The 15,086-nt window shown below is 44.2% G+C and overlaps 1 protein-coding gene across 2 annotated transcripts in view; it reads left to right on the top strand.

The window, feature by feature from the left end:
• The window catches only part of pard3ba (par-3 family cell polarity regulator beta a), a 133,525-nt gene that overhangs the window by 80,698 nt on the left and 37,741 nt on the right, over positions 1 to 15,086 (top strand). For both annotated transcript variants that reach the window (XM_034864714.1, XM_034864715.1), the window contains exon 20: positions 889 to 1,090. In XM_034864714.1, coding sequence (XP_034720605.1) covers positions 889 to 1,090 — 202 coding nt within the window. The remainder of the gene's footprint in view (positions 1 to 888; positions 1,091 to 15,086) is intronic.

Consider the following 15,086-nt stretch of genomic DNA (forward strand, 5'->3'; position numbering starts at 1 on the left):
GACTGTCACTATTGCTGCAATATGGGATATCTTTCCTAGACGTTGTATCCATTTTAAATTAGACCCTACACTGCCAATGCACATCCCTTAGGCTTTACAACACACTGGCACTCAAGAAGCGCCAGAGGCCTGCCAAGGGACAGTGCTTAGCCTAAGTACCTTAATGAAATGCTACGTGATTTTATCCACTCAGCAATTTAGGGAGAGCAACTTTATATCTTACAGCAGCATATTTTTAAAGCTCTACCTTGTGAACTCAGACATGTTGGATGTTGATGTGTGTGTGTGTGTGTGTGTGTGTGTGTGTGTGTGTGTGTGTGTGTGCGCGCGCGCGTGCGTGTGTGGTTACTGAAAAAATTATCCTCTGTGTTAGCTGAAATGGGCGACTTCATGCAGAATGTTGTCTAATGATCTTTAGAAAGGATCTGGAGTGTATAAAATGACGCGTCTGCAGTCGTATTAGAGGAGAGGTCTGACTTCCCCATTTTGGCGCAGAATGGCAGTTATACAAGTTATATTTTCTTTCTTTAGCAGGTCACGCAAATCTGTGTTCTGACACTTCAAAACATCAAACCACAAATGCGAAGCATTGCAATGACTGTTAGACCCACTTAGGTTGGTTTTCACATGTAGGAGAAAATTCAACCCGTATAACTGCTCCTAGTTGTCCTCCAGTTGCAGAGACTTGCCTCCGGCCAGCCCCCTGCACTGAGAGAAAGACTACCTTATAAAGGACCAACTAGCTTTACTGAACAGATGCCTCAACAGCACAGTGAACCGTGCATCCATACTGATTGAAATGATTCATGTGATACGTGCAGCTGCATTTATGAGCATGAATCCCAGTTGTGTGCGTACGTTGCAACCTCTGCCCTTCGCCCTCCTCAGACATGTCGGAGGAGAGCTCCGGCCTTGAAACACCCGCCAGCGGCTCCTCTCGCCAGGACCTGGACATAGAGGACGGCAAGACGGAGAAGAAGAAGACAAAAGGGAAGAAGAAAGAGAAAAAGAGCAAAGGGAAGAAGAAAATAGAAGATTCTGTGGATGATCCGGAGAAGAAGACCAAAAAGAAAGGATTTGGCCTCTTAAGGTAAGAAGTCTCTAAATCCTTTAATATCTAAACCTCCATATAAGTCATCAGTCATGGGTCACATGTTTTTTTTACTTCAAACAACATTTTCTTTCATTTCGACTTTGCAGCGTCAAGCATTCAATGATAAATTCAGCACAGCAGTTCCACAGACAGCCATTCACTCCCTTGATTCTCTACATTTTAAAAGGCAGACTGCCAAACTAGAAGCATGTGAGCTGAAGCAGAGCAGGTAATGAGGCTTGTGCTTCATCACTACTCCAAACCCCAAGGTCTTCCTGGAGGATCAACAACGCAGTGATTACTTCTGTTTTCAAACTATACGGATTTCCAGCTGAGAATTAGTGCTAACGGCTATTTTCCTTTGCTGGGCCGGTGTGGCACAGATTGTTCAGGTTGTTCAGGTAACAAAATATCTGATGTCGCTCCTGTACTGTAAACCATACAATTTAGGTTTTTATGTACCCTGCTCTACTTTCCCCTGGTTCAATTTCAACATATTACCCTCTGAGCCCAGCAAGATTATGGGAAGTTGGATTATTGGATATGAACACAACCCTTGCTGTAATGGAGGGTATCCATTATCTCTCAATCCAAGTAAAGCCCCACCGACACAGTACTAACCCAAACCGCTTGTCACCCCCTTTATCAACGTGTCCCCATCGGGATTGTGGCGGTCCAATCCTCCAATGGCAATCCTTATCTATTGGCAGTGACACGGAGTGGTCAGTGTATCACTGCACTTCCAACACTTGAGATTCAATTAGGCTGTGGTGAGAGATAGTGCAGACTGAACGTTGGCCTACAGATGGCAGATAAGAATCCAATCGGCCACAGTGTCCAGGGCGGTAATGGAAGGGATGTTCACATGTTTAGGCTGGCGGTGGAGAGTAGGGCAAGATGAAGGACGCGCACTCAGACAGCCAGAGGTCCATACAGGAACACATGTCAGGCAGGTTGCAATTGAGTGTAACCAACCTAAAATCCTGTCCAGCTTGCACTATACTTCCCCGATAAAATGTGCTTTACTTTGTCTTTGTCGTGAATAGTTCCATTCATTACACACACCGAGCTTCTGCTGTTTCTCTGCAGCAGAATATGTAGCAGCTGACACTGCTAGCTGTGTGACAGATTGTGTTTGTGTTAGGGAAGTAATCTCTGCATCTAAACTCCACAAGCATACAGTACCGTTTCCTGGTGTTCCCTCGTGTCTCTGTTCATATGTTAGTGCTGGGATTTCTGTTTCTGTCTTCCATTAATTCATACTCTCTTTCCATCACCCTCTCTTTCCATCTCCTGCCTTTATTAAGGCTGTCCTCTAAATGTTGGTGAGGCAGTCACCGAGCCGTCAATTCGAATCTCATGTTGTGATTCGGAGCATCTGATCTTTTTTTATTGCTGCGCCACTTTACACACGCATGTAGCAACACTGGTGAGTGTAAATGACCTCACTGTAAAGCTCACTGTGAGGGAAATAAGGAACGTTGGCTTCACAGTGAGAGTTTTATTATTCGGATGCACAATTTTTATTTCCTTTTGACTGTGAGGAAGTCTGAAGTTTGCACATCACGGACGATCATGTTAGGAGCCGGTAAAGCGTGAGTCTGGCAGGTAAAAGGCGAGACTTTGTAAGTAGGCATCGTAGGAGCTTAGTGTGTGGCAGCGGCTCTGCAACTGCTTTGGATCGTAGAGTATGAGTAAAACAGCATTTCTTGTCATTCTAGGTGAGGTGTATTAGTGAAAAGTCCCTGGATCTAATTTCAAACCTTTTTTTATAACCAAAAGAAGAAGAAGCCCTGCACTTCACAGACCTAGTCTTAACCCATGCTGGCTTTTATGCACGTTATGTGAATGTAGTTACACACGTTTTCATTCTCGTTTTGCCAACTCATCCTTTTGAATTGGCAACAATAGCCAGAAACACTCAAATCCATCCCACTGTTCGTCCAAGCCCAGAGGCTGAGTGCTTTTCTAACTCAACAATAGAACAGAGTCTTGTATGAAGAGCTTCTCGATTGTTGCAGCACACACTAGCCTTTCTCTCCCTGGCCTTTATCTGGCCGACTTGATCGTTATTGAACTTGAAATATGACTTAATTAGCTGGAGTATTGCGCGGTTCAATCTAATCGCAGCTCTCAAATGTTATTTTACTCCAATAGCAGCATTAGGAAAAGGGCAAATTATAAACATATGACCTCAATTTACCTCCGCAATGGACGGGCCCACAACAGCAGCTAGCACAAGAAATGTTGGAAGTCGGCTTTGTCCTTTCATCAGCAGCCATAAATATTTAGCTTAGCTGCGCCAGTATTTGAAGAACAAGTTGTTTTTGGCGGCAGTATGGTGCAAACAGCTGGGTGTAAGGTGACCTCTGGAGATCACGTTGGTCGTGGCAACATTTGTTTTTCTGCTAAATCCTTTATATGCCCACGTCCTAACTCTACATACAGTGTGTCCCATCTCTGCACAGCTGGTGTGAGTCTAACACCTGCTGGCATCGGGAAAGTGCTTCAATTAAAGGTCAACAATTAGGGAAGGCTGATGTAGGAGGGAGATGTAAAAGGTTGAAAAGTTCCGACACCCATACTGTTGTGTCCAATTAATATTGAACTAGCTACACTTATCCAGCTGTCATTACAAATGACTCTAATTGGTCTAATCAGGGTGTAATCATTCGGGATGGTCAGATGTGATTCAGTGTAGATTTAATATTATCATCTGTTGGCTTTTAGTGGAATTGTATCATGATGCCAGGATTGTATTATAGAGCTGGGCAATTTGGAGAAAACCAAATATCACAGGACAAACACCTCAATATTGATGCTGTAGGGTTGACTATTGGTGCTTTTGTTATGTCCTTGACAAGTAATCATCAGTAACGTGGATATAATGACTAAGTAGGCAAAGGCAAATAATGAAACAGCTAGAACGGTCTGGTAAATTCAGAAAATGACATCACTTTACTGTAATGCAGCCTTTAAAACCAGAAAAAGCTTTGCAAAGATATGTTACCATATAGAGTTAGATTCTCTTCGTTTTCCTCACCGGACTCTCTAAGCCCCGTTCGCATCCTGTCTCCCTGATTGCTAAATAAGCCAAGACAAATGGCAGTGCCCTTCAGACCTGCCTCCGTAGAGGGTGACTGCCTCTCTTGTCTGTATTCAGCAGACAGCGGTGAAGTCTTTGCCTGTAACGTAGCCTCGGGGGCTGCGCCACTGACAGGCCGAAGAAAGACTAACACTGGAACTCCGCCTGCACTGCTGCTTTCTCTCACATCTGCACACTCCCGTAGAACAAAGAGGATAACCTGGTCAGGGGTTTCAGGTGTCTTCACTTCATCAAACAAGGAGATTTACATTCCACTTTTTATTTTTTGATTCATATTTGCCAACACTTTGCCAACACTATTTTTGTCACAAAGTAAAGGCTAAGGTTCCCTGTGCTCAAGTTTCTCATCTTTGAAAAAGTTGTTGGTGGCATCACTTGTAGTGCGCTCAGCTTATGCTTGAGCTCATACTTGTTTTTTTGTGTGAGGATTAGACATATTAGGGTTTGATGCAACATGACTAAATCAGGAGGTCAGGGTGTGAAGGATAAAGCTTGTGACTAACATCATCTCGTGTCATCAAGCGAGCGTCGCTCCCAAGTGACATGCCGCTGAATGGCGAAGCTGTGTGTGTATTTGTACGTTCTGCATGGGACTCCATTTGCATCTTGAGTGGGTGTCAACCAATCACCGGGTGTCTCATTGCTCAACTGCCCCACCAGCCCTGCTGGGCACTGACACATCCCGTCTGTCTCCACATCCCGTCACTCACTCACTCAGTCAGTCAGGATCAATGTTTAGCTGTCGCCATCGGCACACGTCACGCTGTGACAGAGCCCCTCCGCCAATTTAAGGGACATGAAAGCCTGGCGTTTTGATCTGTTGTTTACAAATCCACATACAACATGATATATCCTCTTCTCCCCCACACTTCTCTGTTTGCGGCGCTGAAGAAATCCGACAGGGATGCAAGCCAATTAGCGCCGTCCGTTCCGCTGTTATCCTATCGCAGAGCAGCAGGATGTGCAGTGGTGGGCTGTACTCGACTGAACCAAAGGCTTGTTGTCAAACTGCAAGATGATTTCTGATGGATTACCGCTGTCATTGTGCACTCCTCGTTCCCTCTCCTTAAGCCCTCGCTCCCTTCCTCTTTTCGTTTCATGACGAGCCCTCCTTCACTTCCTTCCCGACCTTCCTTTTTTTCGTTCTGTCCTCCGTAACTTCCCTGTGCCATCTTCCTTGTCGTCTCTTCGCTCTACGCTCGAGTGTTTATTTCTCTCTGTTTCCTTGACTGAACTATTGATTTAACCAGCCTACATTAGACAAAATGAGCTCTCAAGTCCCACTTGAATTCACACAAGTTTGTGATTGTCTATGATTAGACGTGCTAATATGAGCTCTGTGAGGTCCCAGAGACCACCTGCCAATTAAACAAGCACAAGGCTGTCTTTCTGAAGTATCTGTCGTCAGGGCTCTTTTTTTTTTGTCTGCTGTGTTATAATTACCCAGTTATTGACCTGTTTATTCTAAACAAACCAAAGTATAATTTCCTGTGCATCAGAGAAGATCCCAGAAAAAGAGTAGATGTGGGTGTTTATAAGTGCAAATGTAAAAGCTTTAGCTGGCTGTAGCATTAATCACTGTTTGGTTGGCAATATGGAGTACAGAAGCAGATCTTCACAGAGTCACAGATTGGGACTTTAAACACATAAGACCTGGAAAGGAAGGAAGGAAGGAAGGAAGGAAGGAAGGAAGGAAGGAAGGAAGGAAGGATAGAGGTAGACAACTATTTGAGCGGGCCCTGGTTGTCAAAAGTGTTGGTAGGCATACCAAAATCCCTCTGACATGTTTGTGTGGGTGTCTTAGCAGTGACTCTAAGCTGTGAGAGGGGTAAATTGGAGGTGCATTACCTAATCCCACCGTTGGTTAATGCACTGCAGGTGGATTTCTTTGATCCACCATCTCATCTGGCATTAAGGGCTGTTAGCTGCGCTGAAAGGGAATATGGAGTGGACGCTTCAAGAGAGTATTTATTAATGTTAGTATTCTCTTTTGTAAAATATGCATAAGGCCATACATTTTGCACACAGGACAAACCTATCTCCTGTGGAAAAGCATTATCGCTCACTCTCGCTCCTTCTCTATTCATCGCTTTCTATTTTCATAAATAAGATATGTGAAAGCCACAAATCCCTTTCATTGCAACACTTGACATGTACGCCGCACACTGCCGAGGCACACTAATCAGGGCTGCCTTAAGTACATGTTCCTGGAGAAGGAAAAGCCTCGCAGACTGTAGTCACACACTCGTACGGTACAGGTTGTGTACGTTGGCCAGAGGTTGGGATGAGTGAAATGGAGACAGCAATCATGCAAATCCCACGGAGGGTTCATGTCGCCGCTCTTATCTGCTGTTGGCTTTAACCTGCAATTAGAGGAGCCGAGAGCTGGATATCTGGACACACATTAAACACCCCGTGTGAATCATATGTTCTTTGTGTTTGCACATTTTACTTATTCAAGTCAGTCCTTGCTTTTTGAAGCCATTAGGGCTCTCAAGCTTCTCTGCCATTACAATTCCTAATGCAGTTTTCCCACCAAACCTCGCAACCCCTGAAACGCAAAGCAAGCAGTGAATCAGCCGTCATAGAGCGGAAGCAGTCTTAAAATAACAGCTATTTCCTTTTTCCTTTTCATAATTCAGATTTGTGCACAATTTGCTCTCCGCGAGACTTCCGCCGCCCTTAATATAAAAAAGCTGCCAAGTATTTTCTTTCCAGTCGTTGCAAATGAGCTTTTTTTGCAAAGCAGAAGCAGCTTCCTATACCCTCTATTGAGGCATAATTCCAATTTACAACTTTGCCGTGGAGGCAAACCGACACGGGCGCTATCACCGTCGGCAGCTGCCGGAAAAAAACAAATTAACTTTTTTCCCTCTGTTTCTACCCTCCATCCAGCGCGATGGCCAGCTTTCCTGAAATGATGTGCAGGTTTATTGGTGTTGATGTGAGCTGTCAGTCAAATATCACAGGGTTGGGGAATTGACAGTGGAGATGATGAGGAAATCCTCATGCATATATATCAGCGGATATAGGGGCAGTCACTACAGGCCTTCCCACCGCTCCCTCCTCCCCCCCCCCCTCTGTCTCTCCTGTCTTTTGTCGCTCTCTACATCACTCATGCCTTCTTTTATGTTTCTTGTCTTTCATGCCCTGGCTACACCTGCCTCCCTTTCCACACCGCTAGGCTCAGAGCTGTCTCTTATTTACAGCATCCGAGGGAGAGGAGGGGTAAGGCAGGGATGCCGACTCACTCTCCTGCAGTTTGACCGTGACGTGGCTCCACTGGAGCAGTTGAAGAATTAATTGCTTTATTCATGGGCTTCAAACAACTTGTTTACCTCCTTCTTCCCAGGAAGTTTTGGGGAACTATACTCTTTTATTATACATTCTCTTGTCTAACTTCTTTAATCACCCACATTATCTATTAAACATCACTCTGCCTAATGCTACAATACTGATTTAAATCCTGTTATGTAAGGAGCAATCTCCAGAAAGCTAATCACTCGCTAATGCGCTCTAGAGTTTTGCCAGTAGCTGTCACATTTTTCAAATGGCAGAGATCTCATTTGGAAATGAATTTTTTTATTTCTACCGGTAATGTCTGTGACTCATCCAATTGAGGAACATGATACCCACATTTGTAGAGTGAATTATTGCCCATAAGGTAATTGTCAAACGAGACGCTGTGCTGAGACTTCAATTTGTGTTGATCAGTTTCACGATCCATCAATTCCTATCGAGTTATGACATTTGAATTGACCCCGAGGGAGGGACGCTTTGAAGTTCAGACACATTCGTATCAGCCAGACAGCTCAGCGGCATTTCGGCGGCCGACTGCCGATCACTCACCGGCCAATTAAGGGAATTCATTTGGCCATAGGAAACAGGACATGGCCAATTTTCAATCCGACGTACACAACCATGCACACACATACGCTCAAAGCACAGGGCGCCAGGAAGCGATTACACCTCCAATGGGGGTTATGTCCTATACAGTCATCTTCATGCCATGAGTGACGGATGAACTTCCTCTGTCATTTAATGTCTGCTAATGACACGCACATGCAAGAAAACACACACACACACACACAACCGCCTTCTCTACTTGTGTTTTTCCTTGCTTCTACCTCTAAAACATGCACAGAGCGTGACCTCTGCTTTCCAGACGGAGAAGGTTAAGTGTTTCTTGTCTGAGGATGTGCGGAGGGCCCACGGAGCCAAGAGTCTAACCTTTCCTGGTCTGCCAGTGGCTGTCATCTGGAGTCACGGTGACCTAGCCTCTCAGCTATCCTCCAGCCGGAAAAATGTTAACAATTTTGAAAAAGCATCACAGAGTTCACCGTTTTTCACCATTGCCAACACTATGCGGTTCAAGCTATTCAAACTTTTGTTCACTCACATTAAAACCTTAATCTTGCGCTCATTTCTAAACTCTTAAACATGAATGGAAATGCATGAATGCACTTTTTGGGGCTGTATATACTGTACACAGACAACATAACCAGAGCAACCTCCACAATGGCAGGGTGTGGGAAAGGAGAGTGGAGCCCTGTGGTCTCGTTAAATATTAACGGCCTCCCTGACAGAAGCGGCGAGAGAAGAGAAAAGACAAGACAAATTGCCGGTGGCAAGCGCTATTTTTGTGTGGAATTGCTAAAATATGACAGAAATCAGATTGCAAACAATTAAAGGGAAATCCATATTTCACCAGGCGGCCCATGGACGGCACAGTAATCCAGCTACTGAGCATAAACTTCTCCTCCCCCCATCCGCTCTTTCTCTCCCATCCTTTGCTTTCCGCCCTGCTCCTCTCTCGCGTTTAGTACCCTCTCTCGCGCTCTTTTTTCTTACTATTTGTTTCCTTTTTCTTCCTCTTCTTGACGTCTCTGTACCTCCTCCGTTCCTTGATCTCAATCTTCCTCCTTCTCTTTATTCTCCCTCCCCTCTTCCCCTTTTTTACTTCCCTTTTTCTCTTAACTTTTCTGTTGTCTATGATGCATCCCCACATTCTTTGTCTTCATCCTCCTCCCTTCCTAGTCTCGCTCTTCTTTCTCCTCAAGTCCTCATCCCTCCCTTTTCCTGTCCCTCCTTTCTCCTTCTTTCTTTCTTCCCTCCTTCTTTTCTTTGTCACTTCTTTTGATTTCCTTCCATTCCCCGTGTCCTTCCCTATTCCCTCCTTTCTTGGCACATCCTTTCCCTTCTCTTCCCTCTACCTTTCTTTCAGTATCAGGACTCGGGGGACTGGCCAGGCGTTGATTAAAAAGAGCTTCCCATATCTGCATTCTGTCCCCTGAGAACAACCTGCTGTGTCTTCATACCTGTCTGTATGTCTCCATCTTGCCTCCTCCAGGTGTAAATTACAGTCATTTAAAAAAGAAATTAAATGATTCCTCCCCTTCTGACCAGTTTATATGTGCCTATGCTTCTTTGGCAAGGTATTGTGAATCTTCTCATGCACCCATACGTCCAAGTTAACACGGCTTGTATATTAAATATCAAAATAAGAACTAACCGATATATCCTCCACTCACATCTCCCTCCTAACATTATTAATACGTTCTTAGTGAAGCGTTTTCAACTGATCCGTAGCATCTGGTGGATCTTTTTAAGCTGCAGTTTCATCTCTCACACCCTTTAATTTTTTTTAGTCCTATTGCTGCAAGTGTCACTTATGGAAGCCAATTTTGGGCCAAATTGCTGGTATGGAGAAGAGAGACAATTAACTAGATTAAATTATGCCCAGTGGGGAAAACTCGGGACCGGCTGGCTGTTTTAGTTTTTTTATCGAATTGAAATGGGGCTTTCTGCAGAGAGGCCAGGATTGGCTGATGGTGCTGTCAATCACTAGAGGGCTTTCAGTGGCCTGGCTTGACCTTGTTGTTGGGTGACAGTCTACTTTTAGCCTGATCCTCAGTTCCATCAGGAAACCACACCAATTTTAAAGAGCGCTTGTTGTCTATTTGTTGCCCCCAATGTCATTCTGTCTATTTCAAGCCCGGCAAAATATTTTCCGACTAGTCTCACCGTGAAGCAGCGCCGCGTTGCCAGAACAGGAGAAGGAGGCTCCGTGTTACATCACAACTCTCTATAGTGTTAATCTCTCTCTCTCTCTTTCTGTGTCTCCCGTTTCTCTCTGCTCCTCGGTTTGTTTCTCTTTCACCCTCCCTCTATCCGTCTCCCCCTTTTCTCTCTATCCTGCAAACCCCACTGAGATATGCGCACTCCTCTCCAAATACATACAGAGCAATCTAATTACTGCGATAACATTTCTGCTTGGCTGATTAACTGTTCTCCCTGTGCCTCTGAACGCAGCTGCATTGCTTCTATATATTCCTAAGCTTCTTATTCCTCCCCAGCCGAGCCGCACTTTCACGGGAGCTTTGGCTCACGCATCCGTCTCTCTTCTTTTCTCTCACTTCTTTTTTTTCTTCCCCTCTTCTTATTCTTAGTGTCTCTCGTTTATTCCCCAAAGCAGATCGGCTATTTAGCCTGCTTACCCTTTTTTCTGGCTCGCTCATTTAATTCCTTTTTTCTTACCTACTTTTCTTCTTTTTCAGCCTTTCTCTTGCTTTCTTTTCCCTATCACAGACTCTGCTTCTTTATGCCTCTGTGTCTTACTTTCATTCATTCTCCAAGACAAACAGGATCTTTGGCCAGTTTTCCACTTGCTCTGAGCTATTTGTCGCCTCCTTCTTTTTCATGAGAACACATAGAGCATGTTGCAAGAGGTCTCGGTGTTCTGTTAGATAGGGATTTAAGTTTTAAGCAGAATACCATGAGGCTTGTCCAATCTGGTTTTTATCACATTGAAAAAAATAGTATTTTAAATAAAATCCATGTCAGGTTTTAGCTCCAAGACCATCTTGCATGCTTATATTTTCTAAGGGGGTTACTATAGGATTAATATTAAGATCATGGCAGTATACGCTACAGCAGAACAGTGAACAGAGTTTAAAAGCAAGTATATCAGCGCTTGCAATTTGTGTATGATTCTGATTGGTTAAGCAGGAAAGTGAAGGCCTGCACCAGCTGATTCCATTTAGGAAGAGAGCATTCATTAAATGAGGTCTTCCTGAACGAATTTACGCCGGGCTATAGTTAAATGAGGAGGGACTAGTTGCACATATGCGACAGTTACACACAGCAGAAAAGTACTTTCATTAGGATAACAGCTGTATTGATTTAGGAGTGCATTGATTAATAGGTAGGTCTTCCTGAAAGAAAGATTAGATGTGTATATTTTACTTATGTAGTGTTCCACCTTCCTTGCTTCGTCCTCTTCTCCTTTTTTGTCTTTTCACTCCTCTGCTGTGGAGTAGTGTGTTTCAGTTGTGTCGTGTGCGTGCGTGTGTGCGCGTCACCTTAAACACTTAGTGTTCACGAGTTTCATCAAGTCTGCGAGCGTGTGAGCCCACATACGTGATTCACACATACACACACGTCAATTAAATCCTCTTCCTAAAAACATGACTTACACACACACACGCACACTGTGCCACACCGCATTCTCACTTCCCTCGTTATGCTTGGTGATAAGCAACCAAACCACCCACTGACTCCCTGCTGCACCAGATAGGAAAGCTTATTAAGACTATGCACACTCAACTCACACTGCACACCCTCAGAGTTGTTGTCACAGTTGCAGAAAGCAGAGCGCCCCTAATGCTGAGAGCGGAGGCAAAGGGATGATTTCTTGAAAGTTTTCTAGAGAAAAGGCCTCCGTCATGCTGTTCATTCTACAGAGAGGACATGTTTAGTTCGTGGCTGCAGAAATCGGTTTGTCAAGAAAAGGATGTGTAATAGGTGAGTTTGTCTAATAAAGTGAGCTACTCCTCCCTCCCTGGAGGGCTATTTGCACAGGTCAGGTTGTTGACATCAGCACACTGACTAGCTGTGATCTCCATGTTACATATAAAGCCTCATTAGAGCACTGCTAACTGAGCGCATGCACACCGGCCCCCGCCTCTCCGCCTCTCCTGCGGTAATGAGAATGACAATAGCTGTAGTAATTACAGTCAGTCCAGTTTCTTAGAGAGTTTCCGGTGCGACTGGCTGGCCGTCTAAATCGGGGTGCCGTAGTCGTCGTCTGTGATGGCTGAATCTGTTTTGCAAACGGGATTCAGGCAAATGAAGAGAAGAAGCAGAAGATTAAAGACCATCAGCTCTTTAAAAAGTAGATGAACAAATTAGTTTCAACAGCTGTCTTCGAAAATGGACAACAGCAACAAAATACATATTGTGTTAGTATAATTATTTAGTAGAAAAATCATGCTTTTTTAAAATATTTCCTTGTGAATTGTAATTATTCTTCAGTAAGGAGCTATAAATACTATATCCCAATTTTACTTCACGCGTAGTGGCAAATATGCAGTACCAGCAGGTACTCTCATTCCCAGAGTTCAATGCAAACGGAACAGTCCAGCGTCTTCTCCTCTCAGAGGTGACGGGGGGGCAACGGCAGGAGTTGGTGGCCTAATGATGACAGCGACACTCTAATAATGGTTCCCAGTAGCTCCTGTGACAGTGGGGAGTGTATTAAATGGGACACCAGAGCAGCCTGACTCAGCCGGACCCCCACCTCCTCCTAATGAGAGTTTGATGGAGTGGTTGTGTAGGTAGATAATGTTAAGTTAATGAGATGTCCTACTCCTTGAGACTGTTTGCAGTTCCCTACAGAGTTGCTGTGCGTGTGTTGCCTGTGTTGATGTATATTGCTGTCTGCTTGAGTGTGTGTGCGGCTGCTTACCTGCGTTTGTGAGCAATATATTGGTTTCCAGATCGCTGTCTATGGGTGTGAGTTACTTAGTTTTATAGAGCTGTTTTTAAATGTGTGATTTTTGTGTGTGTGTTTGTACATTTGCTGTCCTCCGCTTCTGCGTACAGTAGAGTTCAGTCATTTTTATTAATTTTTTATCCAGTAGATGTTGAGCCTTCGAAAGGAAATTAACTGTCAGATTTCTGATAGAGTGACAGAACAGTAAAGGCAGAATTAATAAATGAAACAAAGAACAGAGAGCAAGAAATGAAAAATAGAATAGACCAGGAGAGAGAAAAGGAAACCAATGAGCCATCGTTAACAAATAGTTGGCTCACCGCAGTGGGAAAAGCTTGGCGTTTTGGCGATGAAAAAAGGATTAGATAATGGGATAGCGAGGGATAACCACCTCCCTCATGGCAGGTACATGTCTCTAATTGGGAGTCCCATATCCACCCCCCCCCCCCCCCTTCCCTTCTCTTTCCTTCCATCTTCTTCCCAGACAGTGCAGTGAGAACAAAAGGCTTTTCTAATTAATGCAGATATAATGATGGGTCCAACTGTGGACAACTCTGCCCCCTTGGAATGTTGATTAATGTGACGTGTGTGTGTGTATTTGTGTGTTGGTTTGCGTTGTGTGTTCTCGTGAATGCGTGCTTCAGCCAGATAAACCTGAGATTTCAGATAATCATATATTTACGTGTAATATAATTATATGTCTGTTGATGCATACTAAGACGAATGGTGCTGACGTTTTTTTTTATACAATTCTGAATTCTATATGCTATGTCACTGAGGTAATTGGTAGTCTGCTTTTGGCTCCTGCATAATGTGGGAGTGCTTAGAAAATTAAAATAGTTCCAAGAAAGAAAATAGAATGTGCAGGGGGAAAAGAGGCGCTGCTGCAGCACCCACACTGTTTCTGTGGCAAGTGATCTCAAGGAAGTGAGGCGGAAAAACATTACAACAACAAGGGATAGTACCAGTCACCTGAAGACAACATTAAGATTAAACAGAGATGTTGCAGATCAGATTTAAACCTCCTAAAATGGCTCAGGATGAAACTGTAATGGATGCCAGTTTTGCTTAAAGGGACACCTATTCTGCCATTGAAGATCACTTGAAGTTAGTACTACTCGGCATGTGGTTTTATACTCGTATAATGCCTTCTGTGGCATAAAGGAGCTATGTCAAGTCTGAAAAATACACTAATGGCATGCATTTTGGGAAGTGTAGTGTAGGAAGACTAGGGACATAGAATTGGGATGTCACAGGATCTTTTTTTCTTCTTTTTTTTTTCGTATCTGTCTCTCACAAATTCCCCAACAACAGAGCAATACAGATTGTCTGAAGCGCCCCTTTAAATTATCATAACACACTGTAATCCTCATACAGACTGAAGAAGTAGTCATGGTATTGTAGCTTCCCTTCCAGGATGTGAATGTGATAAAAATAATTCTGGCGTGACCGGGCTCCACCATTGTGTGGTGTAGAAGACATTTAACGTGAGTTTTTTGTTGAGCGTCATACAGACGTAGGGTCACCCTAACAGGTGCAACACAACGGACGTGTCAATCAAGCACATGTCTTTACATGAGAGGGGTTCTAATGTTAGGTGCAAACATCTGTGTGTCGGTGTGTGGATCATGAATGTTTAAAAGCTTTGAGTGAAAGTGAGTGTGCAGGATGCTTACATGGGGCCTCCTTAACATAGGACTTACAAAAACAAAGTGACTGTTAACTGTGTAAAAAGAAGATTGGTCACCTCTTTGTGCCTTCTTCACAGCCAAACATATGCAATGTGAATGTCTGCCATGCTGCTGGCAGTGGTGGAACACACAGGTAAAAGTGAAGTGAGAAGAATAGCTCAAAACAACACTAATTGGTTTGCAGGATGGTGACAGGTCAACGTGGCATCCCTGTCCAGGTTTTAGTGCGGCTGTGATGCCGCGCGCTGCTCTCGGCCAGGCCAACAGGTTACCATTCAGGCCACGTATCTGCCTGTAGCAGTAATGAGAAGTGCCTCGCTGTTAATGAGATAAACACAGACATTAGATTGGCTCAGCAGGAGCTCTAAAGGGAAGGAGAGGGCGAGAGGGGGGAAAAAAAGAAGTAGGTTGGTGGGTGAGACG

This window comes from Etheostoma cragini, chromosome 24 (assembly GCF_013103735.1).
Source record: "Etheostoma cragini isolate CJK2018 chromosome 24, CSU_Ecrag_1.0, whole genome shotgun sequence".
Classification (NCBI taxonomy): domain Eukaryota; kingdom Metazoa; phylum Chordata; class Actinopteri; order Perciformes; family Percidae; genus Etheostoma; species Etheostoma cragini.